General features: G+C 56.0%; 1 protein-coding gene across 1 annotated transcript in view; it reads left to right on the top strand.

Moving 5' to 3' along the window:
• Nucleotides 1-14,961, top strand: part of CACNG4 (calcium voltage-gated channel auxiliary subunit gamma 4) — a 58,151-nt gene extending 43,190 nt beyond the window's left edge. The window contains exons 2-4 of the mRNA XM_041723980.1: nucleotides 3,917-4,000; nucleotides 9,410-9,550; nucleotides 12,923-14,961. Coding sequence (XP_041579914.1) covers nucleotides 3,917-4,000; nucleotides 9,410-9,550; nucleotides 12,923-13,461 — 764 coding nt within the window. The 3' untranslated portion in view covers nucleotides 13,462-14,961. The remainder of the gene's footprint in view (nucleotides 1-3,916; nucleotides 4,001-9,409; nucleotides 9,551-12,922) is intronic.
• The last annotated feature ends 3,637 nt before the right edge of the window (nucleotides 14,962-18,598 follow it).

Here is an 18,598-nt window from a genome sequence, read left to right as displayed (position 1 = left end):
CACAGGTACCAGGGGTTAGGCCTTCAGTACATCTTTCAGGGGGACATAATCCAGCCCACAACAATGTCCATGCGTGTCTGTGCATAAGAGCTTGATGTGGAAGGAGGGGAGAAAGGAAAGAGAAAGGGGTCAGTGCACCACTGCATGCATGCATTCAATGTATCTTTGAGCATAACTGTACGCGGTGGGATCTACAGTGTGTGCACACAGCCCCAAGGAAGGGATTTTTGGGTATATTTGAATTGATAAACCATAACTCTGGATGGCTAGGCAGTCACTAAGAACAATGGGTTTTCAAAAACAGTCGATATGTCAGGCAGTGTGAGCTCTACTTACAATTTCCATTAAATATAAAATCTCTCTCCTAAATGTAGAGTGGAGGTTAGCAAAACATATGGAAGGAGCATTTGGAGCAAAGGTATCCATATGCAAGCTAACAGTTCAAAACCCGAGTTTTATTTTCAGACTGAATATATAAATATTTTTCTTCCCTCATTTCTGCCAATGCATATTTTCCTTTCACGTTATCAGTGCTGGAGCAAGCCTTCTTGTCCTAGACTTTGGGCTGTTTCTCCCTAGGGGTTCTAGCAACTGTTGGATTAGTATCAACTTATTTTTTGTTACAAATAGACAAAAGGGTTTTGGGGTTTTTTTTAGTTAAATCTATAGGTACTAACCTGGAAGGATAATTGTACATATTGCTTAAGATTCTAAGTGTATTTATTTTTTTTATTAGTTTCAGAGGTAGAGCTCAGTGATTTATCAGTTGCATAGAACACCCAGTGCTCATTCCATCACGTGCCCTCCTTAATGCCTGTCACCCAGTCACCCCGTCTCCCCGCCCCTCTCCCCTCCAACAACCCTCAGTTTGTTTTCTAGAGATCAGCATCTCTTATGGTTTGTCTCCCTCTCTGTTTTCATCGTATTGCACATACCGTTAAATGAAAAAAAAAAAAAACAGGTTATGGATTGAAGTGCATTGTATGATTCCATTCAAAAAATGGGCATCCTTGAAATCAGGTTTATCAATCTCTTATAAAACTAACCTATCGTATGACTCAGCAGTTGCACTCCTGGGGATTTATCTCAGAGAAATGCAAACTTATATTCACCCCAAAACTTGTATGTGAACTACACAGCAACATTATCGGAAATAGCTGGACATCACAGGCGTAATCGCTTCTTAGAATCTGACGTCACAAACCATGGTACACCCCATGCAGTGGCGTAATCCTGGGCAATAAAAAGAAACAGTTTATACACGTAATAATGTGGATGAATCTTAAGAGAGTGATGCTGGGTGAAAAGAGCCAAACCCAAGGGTTATATGCTGTATGATTCCATTTATAGAAAGAACATCCTTGAAATGACAATTGTGCACAAATGGAGAACAGCTTAGTGGTCGCCCTGGGTCAAGGAGGGTCAAGGAGGAGGCAAGAGGAACGTGGGTGTGACTCAAAAACAGGAAGGGTCCTCCAGCTGGTGGAAATGTTCTATATCTTGACTTTGGCTGTGACAGCATCCTGTTGTGATTCTATAATTTTGCAAGATGTTACCATTGAGGGAAAACTGGGGGGAGGGAACATGTATTATTTCCTGCAACTGCCCATAAAGGTATCATTACCTGCAAATAAAATGTTCAATTAAAAAGTAATTGATGGAGGGAGCACCTGGGTGGCTCAGTGGTTGAGCATCTGCCTTTGGCTCAGGTCATGATCCCGGGGTCCCAGGATCGAGTCCTGCATCAGGCTCCCCATAGGGAACCTTGCTTCTCCCTTTGCCTGTGTCCCTGCCTCTCTCCATATCTCTCATGAATAAATAAAATCTTTTTAAAAATAGATAAATAATTTTTAAAATGTTTAAAAAATGTGGGGGAACCTCACAAACGTGTACGTGTGTAGGTGTGCATACAGACGAAGATGTGGGAAGATACACATGGTTGGCCTCCGGAAAACGAGTCTGAAGAGAGATTATTTACTTTTTCCTTGTCACCCCCTTACTATTTGACTCATTCCCACAGCATGTGTGACTTGGTCAGTTTGTTTAGGCCCGTAATGTGGCCCAAAAGAGATGTGAGTGGGGAGGGAGGAAGGGTAGAGAGCTTCACCTAGCCCACCCATGCCTGGAAAACACTAGGTCTGTGATCCCACGAACATCTAGATTCTGGGGTGTGGGAGCCCAGAGTGAGGGGAGGGCTCAGCCTTTCCAGAATTTTCTCTGGCTCCCTGTTCTCAGAGTGACTGGCCCACTCTGGCCCCCACGGGGCCCGCCTCCTGGCCATCCTGACACCAGTGCGCCCTCCTGCTCTTTCCTGTCACTCACAGCTTCTGCTGCTTCTCCACCTACCCAGGCCCTGAGTAGGGACCCGCACGGTAGGGGTGGGTGTTTCCTGGGCCTGGTGGCAGCAAGCCTTCCCTGAGCCATCACCGGGGCCAAGACTCATCTGAGGGCCTTTCAAGTGTTGCCTCTTGGGATTCTTCCAACATCCGTAGGAGATAGAGCCTGTGGCCGTTCCCATTCTACAGATGAGGCCATGGGGTTGTTCTTGCTTAGCCTGCACAACGAACGCTGTCGGAGCACGTCCCGCTCAGGGCCTCACCTCCGAGACCCCCCCATTCCCTGACCAAACCCAGCCTGCGCACCAGTGGGCCCTCGAGGCCCAGGGCCTTCAGGAAGTGGGGGTCTTCACCCAGCACCCGGCTTCCCGGAGGCTGCAGCTAAGGAACCCGGCCGAGCGGAAGGCCTGGGGAGGCAGCTGGGAGCCCGCTACCGGGTAAACAGGTGGGAGTGGGGTGGCCCGAGCTCGTCAGTGGCCCCTCTCCTTTGGAGGCGCCGAGAGATGGATGCCGGGCTGGTGCAGGCCTGGAGCCTCACGTTGTGCCTCCACCCGAGAGGTGAGGCTGGGCTGTGGGAGGCCAGCGGGACGCTTGGCAGCAGCTGCAGAACAAGAATTGGCCCCAGTTGGAAACCGCCCCAGCCCCAGCCCCAGCCATGCAGTGTTGTCAAGAGCTCCTTGCAGAAGCAGGGAGGCTGAGCCGGGCACGAGGGGCTTGGCTGGCAGGGCAGGGCCTGACACCCCATGCGCCCTGCTCCCTACCTGCGTCCAGTTCTGTGCTGGGCGTTCCCAGACTGTGGGGCAGCAGGGGCTGGGAGAGCTGGTCAGAAGCTTCTGGAAGGGAAGACTGACCTCTCCTCCTGTGGTTACGAAATGACCCAGGGGTGTCCTGCCTCCCCCTCTGTGGAGGCTACTTCTCAGAGCCTGGAAGGGAAACCAGGCAGGAGGTGGTGTCAGCCTTTCCAGAATTTTCTCTGGCTCCCTGTTCTCTTCCCTCCGTCACACTGAGTGAGGGGATTGGAATCAGGCTGCCCGCTGTGCAGATACGGTGTGTGCGTTAGGAGGGACTTAGAGCTGTTTAAGGGAGAGGGAAGACACCGGGGCGGATTTCATCCGGACTCACCTGCCCCAGACCCAGGCCCTCCCCCCACACAGGTGCTTCTGAGTCCAGCCACTGACCTTCCCACCACTCCCCAGGCTCTGACCCCAGCCCTGCGTTTCCTCAGCTTCCTCTTCCTCCCAGAAGACCCCCTCTCGCTGGGAATTTGTTCCCAGGGGCAAATTCTTTGTGGTTTTTCAAGATGACTCTGGACAGGGGATCGCATGTCCTGCGTGTTCTTGATGGCGGGCCTCTCGCTTTTACAGGCGCCCAGCCGCCCAGACGAGGCCCCTAAGTGAGATGGTCACCTTCGGGGCCCCCTCTCTGTGGGCGCGCCCGCCCCCAACCAACCAGGGTGCCAGGGCCGGCCGTTCTCTCTCCGTGCCCGGGGCCTGCACACATGCCGTACGCCAGTCCCGAGTGGATGGGCCCGTGAGCCCCTGGAGCATTTACAGTCTTTCCCTCTTGCTCTTTCTCTCCAGGAATCTATAAAGGCCACTGCTTCCGGATCAATCACTTCCCAGAGGACAATGATTACGACCATGACAGCTCCGAGTACCTCCTTCGTAAGTGTCAAGAATCTTCCACTTCCTGGGTGTGCGTGGAGCGGGGAGGGGTATGGCAAAGGGGATGCTGTTCTCTGGATGCTCCTTCTCTCAATTTCTGATTCAGAATTGTTAGTTCAGAGGAAGGACTTTTGTCCAGCACTGCCATGACATGCTGAGGATCCCAGCGGACTCACTTGGGGGATAGGCCCATGCCTGGGGAGACTGAGGCTGAGGCGGAGCAGATGGGGGTGTGGGCACCCCTCGCGCCAGGGCTGCCGGTCATGGCTACTTTCAGGGTCGCTGATCACTGCCGCTGGGCCTGGGGTGAGGGTTAAAGGCATAGGCTTGCCCAGCCAAGCATCCCTGGGGGGTTATGTCACCCCAAGGACATTGCCGTGCCAGCACTGGACCTAGCCACCCCACCCCCCACACACACCCAGCATTTCCATTCTGGAAAAAAAAACACACACCCCACTGGTGGTCTGCAGGAGAAGGCACGGCGGGTGACAGACGCGGGCTCCGATGGGTGGGCCTTACTGGCTTTCAGCACCAGCGGGGGGAGCCACGGCCTCCGCCCCGGCCCTGGGTTCGGTGGGCCCCCAGATTGGAAGTCACAGCATACACTGGACGAGGACAAATCCCATCCCACACCTTAAATCTGGACCTCATCCCTCGGCCTGTGAACACCTCCTTGGGAGGACGGATGGAGACGCAGCTGGGGAAGGTGCCTGGAAATGAAAGAACAGCACGATTTTGAAGCCACTTTCCCCCTCACATTAGCTAAGACGCACACAGAGCTGCTCACAGCATCACCCCCAGGGGACCAGGTCTGGCTTCATTTATGGAGAATCGATACCAGCCTCCTCAGGGGGAGCATAATTCACTCTGCACCTGCTTAGGGATCTTTTTTATTTTTTCTAAGAGAAAGGACTTTGGTTCTGAGTCATCTGGTGAAACAGTGCAGCGTGTGGTTCCCATGGAGCCTGGGGAAGTGTTGGGCTGCTCTGGCGGGGCCCAGGATCTGAAAAAATTTGGCCAGATCTACCTCCCAGCCGTCCTCCCTCACCTTCTCTTCTTCCTCCTGCCTGTCCTTTCTTTCTGCTTTCTGGAGGCCAAAAATGAAGCAAGCAAATGATAGTCCATAGGGCCACCTCAAAGGGCCACGCAGCCTACGTACGGCTCAAGGAATGCCACTTACATAGACTATGGTATAAATGACACCCTTGGTGTTGTACAGTGTGTAGCCTGAGCAGCCATCCAGGGCGGCCGCTGGTTGCTCAGCCCGGCTGGGATGGCTCACCTGGAAACCAACCCTGACTCAGAACCTGCCATTCTCTGTCCTACTCAGGGCAATCGGGGGGTTCTTGAGGCTCTGAGGGCAGATTTGCCCTACTGACCATCCCTGGAGCTGTGAGGAGCAAGGCACGGAGACACAAACCATCCCCTCCCCATTTCCTTCTTGAACTTACTTTATGGACATCGGCACTGGCTCTTCCTCTATTCCTCCCTGCCCTCGTTCCCTCTTCATCCCCAGAGCCCTGCAATCTCTTTCTGGATTATTCTCATGACCATCAGTCCAGATATCAGACGATGTAGCTCTTTGAGGTCCCAGCAGGGAGCAGATGCTTTGCTCAGATGGGGTGACCGAAGGGTATCCAGTGAAGGACTGTTTACAAAGGTGTGGGCAGGGTGTAAGAAAACTTGCCTGGATGGTGAGGACACCAGCGCCAGCAGTGAAAGGAGCCCTCACTACACTCCTGGGCATGAGCAGGTGAGGAAAGCAGGTCTGGGAGCTTGGAAGAGAGAAGCCGTGAGGACAGGGCTGCCTGGCAGGAGCGGTGGCTTTTAGGAAGGAACGCAGCCGCCTCACCGCAGCCCCAGGGAGGAAGCTGAGGGGCCAACACTCCCACCTGCACCCTCCTCCCATCTGCAAGGCTGGTGCCTCCCGGCGGCCGGGGCAGGATCAGAAAGCTGGAGCAAGGATCAAGAGGGGCTAATTGGGATGTGCGGCACTATCCCGTCTAGGGTCAGGCTCCTGCGGTCCTCAAACTCTACCCGTGATGCCTGAGGTTGGGGGGCATGGGGGCTCGCGGGGGCCCAGCAGCGATTTTCCCAAATTGATGGTGACGGCCGAACATCAGCCAAAGCTCACATGGGAAGGAAATGTGTTCCTCACGTGTGTGCACCGTGGGGGGACCAGCGGGTTCATTCATGAGCGTGGAGATGCCCAAGGAAGAGAAGAGGTGATGGCTTCGGGGCCTGCAGCTCCAGCTGCTGAGGCAACTGGGGAGGAGGGCAGACCTAACTCTCCCACAGGGAGGTGGTTTTTTCCACTCAGGGGCTGCAGAAACAGGGGACCGGCCCTGAAACGAGGCTCAGAGTGCAGGTACCTGTGAGCTTCAGCCAGAGGAAGCAGGCGACATCCCGGGACAGGCCAAGGTCATGGTTGCCATGGCCATCCCCCCTGATTCCCAGTATTCGGTCCTCTGGTCCCCACACTGTTGTGATCCTGACAATATGTAGACGCACAGCAGAGTGAGACAAGGCGCCACGAGAGTTCATTTATTCACCCTGTATCAGAAAGTGATAGTGGGCCTACTACCTGCCAGGCACCCTATTAGGCATGTGGGGTACAGCAGTGACCAAAACAGAGCTCTGCGTCCTGCTGCTGACATTCCAGCGGAGAATAGGTAGGTCAGAGAAGGGCACAGAAGGTTCCATGGTGTCTGCCTGTGAGAGAGCCTGTTGGAGTGGCAGCTGGTCCGGGCGTGGGGTATCCCACAGGATACTGTGGGGCTGTGCTTCTCATACCCTGTCTTGGACAACTCAAGAATGAGGTCAAGCAGCAGGTCACACATTCTGAAGTCTGGAGAAACCAGGCTTGTGCACTGAGTTCCGTAACTGTCACAGGGATTCCCTCCAGCCTTGGGGCTCTCGAAGTGCCCCCCTCCACTGGTCTGTGGATCCATAGGCAGGTGTGGGGCTTGAGGTGTGGGGCCCACATCCTACCCACCATGTCTTTTCCACCAGCCTCGCTGACCCCAGAAATCCCGTCCACCCTGCCCTGTGTCTGGTGCCTCTTCCCCAGGTTCTGCACTTCCCATTAGGTAGCTAATTTCTGCACTAAGCCCCTCAGTGCTGGTGTCAGGGCCGCTGGGAGGCCATGGTGTGCCTGAGGGTACGTTAGAAGGAGATGCCCATCCTCTAGACAGACACAGGTTCTCGCCAGGGCTTGATCTGGCCAGGAGGCATGGGCTGGACCTCAGCCCTGTTCGTGCCTCAGCTCTGCGTGACCGACCTGCACTAGTGTCCACAGCAGCCCCCGCTGGCATCTGCACATCGGAACTCTGAGATGAGCCCGTGTGGCAAAGGACAGGTCCTCACGTGACTTACCTGGGCAGGGTGGGTGGCTCTGAGCCACGTCTGACCTCAGGGACCTTAGATGCACTGGGCTTCCTCTCCCCAGCCCCTCCGACCCATCAGCGGAACAAGGACATCTAAGGGGAGCCGATCCCAGGTTTTCTGGCCAGCATGGCTCAGAGGCATGTTTCCAAAGCCCACGGGAAACCTCCCGGGGCCTGTGGCTGCGAGAAGGGAGGAAGGAGGAGGAGGTGCTGGAGAGAAGAGCTTTATTTAATGCCCCCAACAAAGCCCCCTCTGTGAAGCAGGGCACACACTGGTGGCCTTACAAGAAAGGAGACAAATGCTGCCTTCAGAGGCTGAGAGGCCACAAACTGGCTCAGCCGGCCCAGGAGTTGGCGCCTGCGAGGGCTCCCCTGGCTCACTGTCCCCTGCTGGGGCCACCGAGGTCCACGTAGCTCGGATTTCTGCAGGGCTGGGAGACCTGCGGGCGCATCAGGGAGGCTGAGCCAGGGCTCCTCCCGATGCCCCAGTGCCCTTCCTCCTGGTCTTCCTCCCAGCCAGACGCCAAGGAAGAGGGACCCGCATCCCCTGAACCCCTACGAAGCCCACGTAGTGTATTCTTTTCCTAGGGCCACCATGATCAGATTCCACACGCGGGGTGGCTTAAAACAATGGGAATTTACTGCGAACTTCCCCTCTCACAGTGCGAGGCTGGCCGGGCTGGACTCCCTCCACAGCCCCCGGGGGAGCACCTGTCCTTGCCTCTCCCAGAGTCTGGTGGCTCTCCTCCACTGGGGCCACTTCACTGCCTCCTCTGCCTCTGTCTTCTCCCCTGTGGGCCTCGTCTTCCGCCCGCGACTCTTCCTCTTCTTATGAGGGTGCTTGTCATTGGATTTGGGTTCAATGGGCAGAGCTATGGGTAGAGGTGACTCCAGGCCACCTGGTGTCCTGCAGGGAGTAACCAGCAGGCCGGGAGCCACCACTTCAGTCTGGTCCAGCTGCCCCCACCCGGTCAGCTCCCAACCCACCGTGATCCCCAGGGCCGGATGGGAACCTTCACCCTAACCTAGGATGGTGTCCTCTTGAGATCCTTAATTAAATCACATCTGCAAAGGCCTTTTCTCCAAACAAAAGTCACATTCCTAGGTACCCGTGGTTAGGACTTGGTCACATCCAGGGGCGGGAAGTGGGGCATAATGCAATCCCCACCGATAGGTATGACGATTCTCCCCAGGTTATATAAGAGGGGACTGACGTTGTCAGACATCAGCTGCCCTGGTCATCCCCCTAGTCGATGGGGAGCAAATGTGCAAACCCAGCTCTGCCGGACAGCGGGGTCCGCGTATGTCCCACTGGTCAGCTACTTCCTCCTCTGTGGCCTCAGGAGGTCCTGTGATTCCGCACCCCTGTCTGTCACCTGGGGGTGATGACAGTGATGAAGATAGTAGAGATTAAAGCCGTCGCTTAGGACGTGTGTGCTTTGGCCGGGCCCTGTGCTAAGCCCCTTAGACGTACAAAACCGACCAGAGGGTGTAGGCACTACTCTGAATTGCTTCCCACAAATGGGGAAGCTCACTTTCAGGAGAGGTGATTTGACCAAAGCCACATAACCAGCAGGTCACAGAGTAGACCCAGACCACCTGATGCCAAATCCTGTGCTCTCAGCTACCCATCAGAGCTGAAGCTTGTGGACACCACTTCCCGGCCTTCTAGAGACTTCTTAGAGATGGTGTCCATGAAAGGCTCCGTGCGCTGTGCAGTATCCTCTGAATGGAAGGCAGACCAGTGTTTTCCTGGCTGTCATTGTAGCTCCCTGATGCCACCGAGAAGCTTGCCTGCCTTCGGGCCAGCAGAAGCGTGACCCACGCCCAGGGAGAGCCTACGTGAGCTATGGGCAGAGGTGACTCCAGTCTGGTCCAGCTGCCCCCACCCGGTCAGCTCCCAACCCACCGTGATCCCCAGGGCCGGATGGGAACCTTCAGTGTCAGGGGAAGGGCCCCCGTGGCCGTGCCCAGGATGGCAGGCGATCTCACTGCCCTCTGCTCTGTCTCCTGCCCACCCCAGGTATCGTGCGCGCCTCCAGCGTCTTCCCCATCCTCAGCACCATCCTGTTGCTGCTCGGCGGCCTCTGCATCGGCGCCGGGAGGTTCTACAGCCGCAGGAACAACATCGTCCTCAGCGCGGGCATCCTCTTTGTGGCTGCAGGTGAGCCGCCGGCCCTGCTCCCCCCGCACAGGGTGTGCATCCCGGTGCATGCACAGGGCAGCGCAGGGACGGAGGGGGACAGACATAAAGTCATCATTCGTGATGGATCTCAAAAGTCCACGTGTGGAGGCTGGAGCAGGGAGTGAGGAGCGACTGCTCGACCCGCACGGGGTCTCCCTTAGGCATGATGAAAAATATTCTGGAACTTGGTAATGGTGGTGAGTGTGCAACATTGTAGATGTATTAATGCCACTAAATTTTGAGCTTTAAAGGGTTACTTTGTGTTAAGTGAATTTCACCTCGACCAAAAAAATAAATAAGTCCGAGTGTGCAAAGTGCCACAAAGGTGCGGTGCTGGGGCCTCGCAGCCTGGAACAGGGAAGCCTGGCTGAATAGGGGGCCAGGGAGGTACCCAGGGAAGCCAGGACCTAAAGGAACTGACCAGGTGAGGACAGGGTGAAGGGGCTACAGAACTGGCAGGGAGCCTTCCCACTGAGACCCAGTGAAAACCTACAGAGCTGTGGGTGACAGTAACACACCCCCTGCCCCCTTCACACTGTCGCTCCTCTGAACCTCGATGGAGACACTTCAGGACATTTCTTGCCACTGCAGACATGGAAAAAAATCCAGGCCGGAAGTGGGTCCCACAGCTGGTTAGTGGCCAGCAGGTGCATACACAGAGTCCAGGAGAAAAGCCCAGGTTTCCTGGCCTGAGTCTCCAGAGGAGTCTTTAGGGGGCACCTGCCAGGGCAGAATTTAGCCAGTGGCATCCTGGAGGCTCCAGGCAGCACCTGTGAAGTTCAGATCAACTTGCATCAAGGATCCCTGACAGGAGAAACAGGACCTGCCTGATGTCTTAGGCCTTCTAGTAAATAAGCTTGAGATCTGTTACAAAGTTCAGTGATTCTTTTTTTTTTTTTTTTTAAGATTCTATTTATTTATTTGAGAGAGTGAGAGAGCTAGCAAGGGAGCAAGCACCAGAGTGGGGGTGCAGAGGGAACAGGGAGCCAGACTCAGGGCTCAGTCCCAGGACCTTGGGATCACAGCCTGAGCCCAAGGCAGATGCTTAACCAACTGAGCCTTCCAAGCACCCTGAGTTCAGTGATTCTTTCCTAAATTGTTACCATAGCTCCTTGCATCTTTTTTCTTACCCTGGTCTAGTAGGGCTGCCCTAGCTTGGCCTGGGCTCTGCATCCTAAAACAGTCAGGAGGTCCCATGATGATGACAATGGGAATCCCAATAATGGCGGTGATTATTGGTGGTCATTAGTGGTCTTGCTTCCTTCTCTGAGGATGGCTGCGGGGACAGGGGAGGGGGTGGAGGGGCCTCACAGTGTCAACCCCATCTTGTCCTCTCCTCACAGTTTCTCTGTGAGAGAGAAGAGCCAAAGCAGTTAAGGGAAGTTCAAAATCTGTCAAGTTAAGTTCAAAATCTGTCAACCAGCTTCTTCTGCTCCTTCCTCTCCATCACTTCCACTTTTGCATCCTTCCAAGGCAATAAATAATGTGTATATGTGTGTGTGTGTGTCTGAGAGGCTGTATGTGTGGTCAAGGGTGCAAGGTGTGCATGTGTGTGTGTTGGCAAGGAGAATCTGAGTGTAGGGTCTCCTTCTTGACCAGGTCCCCATCCCTTTCCTTATTGTCCCCTCCAGGAGCAGAGGTGGAAGGACAGGGGCACACCCCATTCTCTCTCCTCCTTTGAGTTCCCAGATTTCTTTTTTTTTTTTTAAGATCATATTTATTTATTCATGAGAAACACAGGGAGAGAGGCAGAGACACAGGCAGAAGGAAAAGCAGGCTCCCTTCAGGGAGCCCGATGTGGGACTCGATCTCAGAACCCCATGATCATGACCTGAGCCAAAGGCAGATGCCCAACACTGAGCCACCCAGGTGTCCCATGAGCCCCCAGATTTCTGAAGGTGTAAACCATTGGAGAAGTCCCTGCCATGAAGCTTGAGTACTGTCCCCTTTCCTTTCCCGGGAAAGAAGAGAGGCAATAACACCAGCTACCACACATTAAGGCCATGGTGCCAGATGCTCCGTGAGCACAACCACATCATCCCAGATTCTGAGGAAGCAGTCAAGCCCGGGTGGCTTCCCTGAAGTCACATGGTGGCAAAGACATAGGCTGTACCCAGCACTGTCAGCCTCTAAAGTGAGGTGCTCTCTGCAGCTGCCCATTTCCCCAGGAGGAAGCATACAAAGCCATATCCAGATGCTTTGGGTCACCAGAGGAACTGCGGAGTCCCGGGGCCCAGGGATGATCAGCTAAAAGCATGGGTCCAGAGAAGAGAGGAGGCAGTGACAACAAGGAGCAATCCTGGCAGACAAGCAAGGCAATGTTCGTTTGTTCCCGTTTACTCCTGGGTTATGGGAGCTTTGATCATGGGCCAAGGCAGTGGCAGGCCAGGGGTCACGTATCGAGCCCAGCTCCAGACCACTCCAACCCCAGCAGTAAGGTGATTTAGGCCCATGAAGTATTTAAGGTGGAAAATGGTCAGAGCCTGGGGAGAGGCACATGGTTCAAAGGCTGGGAGAACCTGACGCACACCATCCACACCGGGATCACTGCCTATTGGCAAATGGACAAAGGACGTGGGCAGGGCATAGAGCACACGACACACCACTTTACAATAAAACCCAATGGGTTATAGTGGAATGTACAGCATGCTCACTGTGTGCCAGGTGCTGTTGTGCTTTGTATATATTAGCTCACTTAATCCTCACGTCTACCCTATGAAGCGCATAGCACTGGGATTCCCATTTTGCACATGACAGTCCTGAGACACAGGAAGCTGAGTAATTTCCACAGCTGATAGTTGGTAGAACTGGGATTCAAACCCAGGCAGCTTGGCTCTACTTAACCTCACTTATAATAAGATTAAATCGGGGACGCCTGGGTGGCTCAGTGGTTGAGGCTCTGCCTCTGGCTCAAGTCGTGATCGAGTCCCGCGTTGGGCTCCCAGCATGGAGCCTGCTTCTCCCTCCTCCTGTGTCTCTGCCTCCCTCTCTCTCTCTCTCTCTCTCTATGTCTATCATAAATAAATAAGTCTTAAAAAAAGAAAAAAATAGGTGTGTATGTGTGTGTGAAAGAGAGAGAAAAAAGGAGGGAGGGAAAAAGAGGGAGAGAGACTGGATATAACCATGATATAAAAACAGTAGCCGCCTTCAGGAAGGGAACTGGGTAGCAAAGTGCCTGTGTTTTATCTAAACTTTGACTTTATTGCCCATTCCAAACTAATCACTTAAAAGAAAAGTTCACCACCAGAATATATCCCAGGGAGTGTGGCCACCAGCCCCTCCTCTGCTTGTCCAGCTGGGGGCCTAACCTCCGCCTCGCTCCCCCCGCCCCCCCTTCTGCTTCTCTTTCAGGCCTCAGTAACATCATCGGCATCATCGTCTACATTTCCAGCAACACGGGTGACCCCAGCGACAAGCGCGATGAAGACAAGAAAAACCATTACAACTACGGCTGGTCTTTTTACTTTGGAGCGCTGTCCTTCATCGTGGCCGAGACCGTGGGTGTCCTGGCGGTAAACATTTACATTGAGAAAAATAAAGAGTTGAGATTTAAGACCAAACGGGAGTTCCTGAAGGCTCCCTCCTCGTCTCCCTACGCCAGGATGCCGAGCTACAGGTACCGGCGACGACGCTCGCGGTCCAGCTCGAGGTCCACCGAGGCCTCTCCGTCGCGGGCAGCGTCTCCGGTGGGCCTGAAGATCACCGGGGCCATCCCCATGGGCGAGCTGTCCATGTACACGCTGTCCAGGGAGCCCCTGAAGGTGACCACCGCCGCCAGCTACAGCCCCGACCAGGAGGCCAGCTTCCTGCAGGTGCATGACTTCTTCCAGCAGGACCTGAAGGAAGGCTTGCACGTCAGCATGCTGAACCGGCGGACGACCCCCGTGTGAGCTGCCCCTTTCTCTTCGCACCGGCCTCTCCCCAGAACAGCCGTTTGGATCCCACAGGAGGGCACCTGACCCTTAAGATGGACCAGCCATGGACTGATGCCAAACCCAACCCCTCCCTGGGTCTCCAGAAAGTGGCAGGGGCTGGGCTGGCTCGGAGGGAAGCCCCGGGAGCCGGGAATGGAAAGCAGAAGGCTGACTTTATCTCCCCCCAAAAAAGGTGTTGGATGCCCCAGGATTCTGAAATCTCCTGAGGCTGCACGGCCTTGCTCAACCCGGGAAAACAAAATTGAGCCATTATGTCCTCTTGGAAACAAATCTTGCCAGAAGAATGGGCTTTCGGGGCCCCCCCCTCCCTGGCCGGGTGCGGGGCCGCTGGGAGGGCTTCCAGCAGGTGCACGGGAGCCTTGGACGCTGGTCAGCTGCTTCTGACCTGGGGTTTCCGTGTCCGTGAGCCGGGAAACGAGGAAGCCGAAACTTGCCCCCTTCCTGTCCATCTCTCTCTCTCTCTCTCTCTCTCTGTCTCTGTCTGACAGTGGCCAGTTGTTGAAACAACAGCGATCCTGAGGAGAAAGCCCTGTGGCCAACTGGTGCTTTGGCCTTTGTGCTGTTCTGGGCCCAGCTTCCCTCAACCCGAGGAGACCGAGGCCTGTGGAACAATCCGCAGAGGCGGGGAGGCCTTGGCTGGCCTGGGTGTGAGGCCAAGGCCAGAGTCTGTTGCCGGCATTCCCACCCGCTTTGAGAAGTTTCTGCCTCACACTGAAAGGGCGGAACATGCTGACGGTATTTGAGAGTCTGGAAGATTCCACGGGTCCGAGGATGGGTGGCCATATGGCCTCTTGCTGTGCCCCTCCCCACCAAGCCGAGGAGCAGCTCGGTCCCTCCTCGGGGAGAGGAAAGGCCAGACCCCCCCCCGCCCCCACTGGTGTTTGGCAACAGGAGCCCGAACTTCTGTACAAGAAAGGAAGACCCAAGGGTGAACAGTGACCAAAAACCCTGAACAAACATCCATTTCCCAAATGGTCATGAATCATGGTTTATTGCCAGTGAAGGCCAGGAGAGCAAGTGACAGTCATTTCTTCACCCTAAAAGAGGCAGCAGCAGCCCCCCTCCCCGACTCCTAGGATCGTGATCTGTCTTGCCACCACCCGACGACGAAGGGCTCAGCCGGGGGAGTTGGGACAAGGTGGCCGAGGTGGCCGAGGTGGCCGTGCTCTGCTTCCCCGCCTCCTGGGCCTGAGAGGGACATCTCCGCGCTGGGGATCCTGGGGGCGGTTCCACGGCTGCGGGGCGCAACCATCTCCCCCTCCCTGCACCCCCCCCCCACAAGCAAGCGGAGAACGTGGAAGCCTGTGTGGGTTCCCAAGAAAACCTTTCCAGAACCGGGAGCTCCCCCTCTTTTATATAAAAACATGTGCTTTCTAAAGACAACTCCTTTCTTACTTTTTGAGACTTGGTAATCCCATCTCGAGCGGTCGTCTGGGGTCCCAGTAGCTGTCATACTTAGAAGTGACAAGCAAATTCTTACCTCAGCCACCTGCTCAGCGACCCCCTGGGGCGGACCCCACCCCTAGGAGTTCAGATCTGGGTCACGGTCATCGCCATCCTCCTCCACAGCCCTGCCCCCAAGAGGAGATCTCCGCGGGGACCCCCCCAACCCGACAGCCCCGGAGCGCGGGCCAGCTGAGGCGCGGTGTGCTGGGGCCCCTCTGTGCTTGCTCGAAACCCCGTCCTGCCGTCGAGGTTGGCTTTGTGTGGTGGTTGGTCCAAGCATGTGCCGCAGTGAATGCTGGATGTCAGGGCTCGTGGCCTGCGCCACCGTGGGCCACCCCGGCCCGTCCTGCCCCCGCCGCGGCCACCCCCCCACACCCCATCCATGACACTATCTCACCAGGCTCGAAGGAAGGGGGCAAGATCTGGGAACCCATCGCCCAGCGAGGTCCCCAGGCTCTTCTGTCCCTTCCCGAAGCGACGCAGCCGAGCCCTTTCTTCCACGTCGGTCACCCGCCCGCACCTGCTGCCCTGGACGTCGTCGAAAGCCGTGTTCTAGTGATTCCTACCTCTTGCCCAGTCCCAGGCAGAGAATGTGGGGCCCGGCCTAGGGACCAAGAAAGAGCAGAAAGAAGCAACAAAGGACAGAAGAGCAAGGAGCAGAACCACCTCAGCGCCCCTGGTCTTCGTAGCTTTGCTCCCCCGGCTCCTGGCCGCTCACTCGGCCCTGGTCCCCCCCGCACCCCTCCACCCCCCACCCCCGCTCACCCCCTCTCAGCCAGGCCTGCCTGGGGATGTGGGCGGACTGGCTCCCTGCCACCTGTCAGTCTGAGACCTTGCGTCCTTCTAGGGGGGGGACCCGGTGGCCTGTGCCCGCCCCCTCCCATCCCACCGCCCTCTCCAGCCAGCCCCTGTGTGTTTCGCCAGTTAAGCACCTGTGAATCCTGTACCTACTACTGGTTTTGGGTTGTTAGTTCCGTCTTTTTTTTAATTAAATAAAAACATTTTTAAAATGTTCTCTTCTTGATGTGGGGGGGGGATGGGTAGAGCTCCCCGCGAGTCTCTGTGGGCACTTGGAGTCCGGGGGACCCAGCGGACCCTTCGGGAGAGGACAGAGGGAGGGCGGATCCTGTGCTGGTCAAGGTGGGTTTCTCTGGCTTTCATCCAGGTCACCAGCCACCTCCCTGGCACCGCCGGCTGGTTCCAGACTGCTGGGTGGTGTCGCCGAGGCGCCTTTGCACAGATGGGCTGGCGGACGGACCGGCCACCCCGGGTGCACTGCGCCCATCTGGGCAGCTGAGCAAGCCAGGCCTGTCTTCAGAACCTGCAGGGTGGCGGCCAGACAGACGGAACCATAGCCTCAGGGGCCCCAGGCTGCCTGGCTGGGTTTCTAAGGCGTCCAGCCTCCTTTGCCCTCCAAATTCTGAAATAATTAAGAAATAAAGGAGGGCCAAGTACCAAAATGATTGGTACTCGAGACAGGAGAATGGGGCTCCCACCAGAGGCCAAATGGGACCAAGCCACCTAATCTCGGGCACAGCAGCTGGCCACCACTGCCCCCAGCTGCCAAGGAAGAGTGAGGTAAGGGTCAGAGAGAGGGACAGGGTGACCCCTCTGATCAGGGCAATGTTGACACCCTGCCACAGGCCCCAGCCGGTCACAGTGGGCACCCGCTGTAACCCAGCACGTTCACCCGGGCAGGTGGGCACTGGTGGGATGCATCAACCCTCCCCTCCGAGGAGGCACGTTGAGGGGATGATCGGTGGCCTCCCCTAGTTGTGCCCAAGCTGCAGTCCAGGGGACTTCTAGATCAATCACACGTTCCCCTGTCTTCCAGGATCAAGACCTCGAGTCCTCCTCCCCGAGGAGGCTTTGCTGCTCCTCCTGGAACCTAGAAGCTCTAAACTCTGAGCCTCAGGATGGCCTTTCTCAGTCTGGTGCCAGCAAAGGGCGGCTGAGTATGCCCCGTGCCCACTCTAGTGGCTGCAGGAACCACTCCCCGCATGGCTGAACTTCCAGCCCTGGCTTTTGGACCCTTCTTCCCTCCCGCCCGAGATCGGCACGTGGGGAAACCCGTGTCCCAGATGCGCTGAGCCACCAGGTACTGGGGCCAGGGGAGTTCAGCCCCCCCCCCACTGCTGACTGACCCCCTGCCAAGCTCTGGGCCCATGGCTCTGCCAGCCGGAGCCAACGCCACCCATCACGAGCACCATGTGCCAGAACTTCCCCGCCTATTTATTCTTAGCCCTCAGGAACCTCCGTCTCGGCACAAGCTTTGCAGCCATCCTCGTGGAATCCCACAGCAGTCTGAATTTAGCGGGTGGGTTACGGCCTCCTGCGTGGGGCTCACGTGATCACGACTTTCTTTCTTTTTTTTTTTTTTTAATTTTTATTTATTTATGATAGTCACAGAGAGAGAGGGAGAGAGGCAGAGACACAGGCGGAGGGAGAAGCAGGCTCCATGCACCGGGAGCCCGACGTGGGATTCGATCCCGGGTCTCCAGGATCGCGCCCTGGGCCAAAGGCAGGCGCCAAACCGCTGCGCCACCCAGGGATCCCAACGACTTTCTTTCCACTAAAAACTCGGCCACCTGAATTTGCAGTTAGAGCCACAAGAACCGACACAAAAGTGGGTGTTCCTCTTCCCTAACCAAAATGCCCCTGTGAGCCCCACTCCGGCCCAGCGGGTCCCCATTCTTCCCTTCACTCTATCACTTAGAGCAGGACAACAACGTGACCAAAACCCCCTAGTCGTAGATCGGATCAAGGCAACAGAAGTCTACCTCTCACCCATGTCAAGTCCACCCAACCGGGCGGGGGGTGGGGGGTTGCTGTGCTCCACACGGTCATCCAGAGGTCAAGGCTCATGCTGTGGAGGCCCGTTCATCTTCAACATAGGCTTCCCACGTTGCCCTGGCATTGACGTCCAGCAGGCTGAAGGAGAAGACGGAGGGCAGGTGATCTTGGGAATGGGGGGGTCTTGTGGGGAGTTTCAATGGACCAGGAAGTTATGACTTTCCCTTCTGCCCGTAGGCCATCGGCCAGAACTCAGTAACACAGTCACATCTCTAAGAGCTGGGGAAGATGGGAAATGTAGTCCAGTCTGGGAGGGCGGCGAGGAGGACAGTCAGGGGAACAGCTGGCCAGTCTCGGTGGCGGGGTGGGGTGGGGGGGCATTCAAGGCAACAGCTGGCCAGTCTCAGCTCCCTGGTCTGTGTCCTTCAGTACCTCCCTCTTTTGCCTCCGCCACTGCCAATCTTTCGGGGAGTGCCCACTTGACCCTGACACTTTGTCTGGGACTGCACCCACCTCTGTGTGGCCTGGGCCCTCCTTCAGCTCCAGTGGGACGTCTGGCCTCTTCTCTGTGCCTGATGCCCCATCTGCAAAATGGGCCCATGCTCCCTTCTCCCGAGGCTTGGAGGAACAGGCTGGAGCTTGCACCCTGACCCAAACAAGAATCACAGAATCACTGGACACCATGCCCAGCGGGAGTGACCGGTACTTTAGGAATCATCTCATTTGACGCACTCATCCTAAAAGAGGAAATAAGCCCAAAGAGGCAGAGAGGGATCAAGGAAGAATAAGAAGAAGGAAGGAAATCCTTTTTGAGGATGTTCATAACACCCCTGAAAGGGAGACACCACTAGCC

This window comes from Vulpes lagopus, chromosome 12, assembly GCF_018345385.1.
Source record: "Vulpes lagopus strain Blue_001 chromosome 12, ASM1834538v1, whole genome shotgun sequence".
NCBI lineage: Eukaryota > Metazoa > Chordata > Mammalia > Carnivora > Canidae > Vulpes > Vulpes lagopus.
This window is presented reverse-complemented; position numbering and strand designations above follow the sequence as displayed.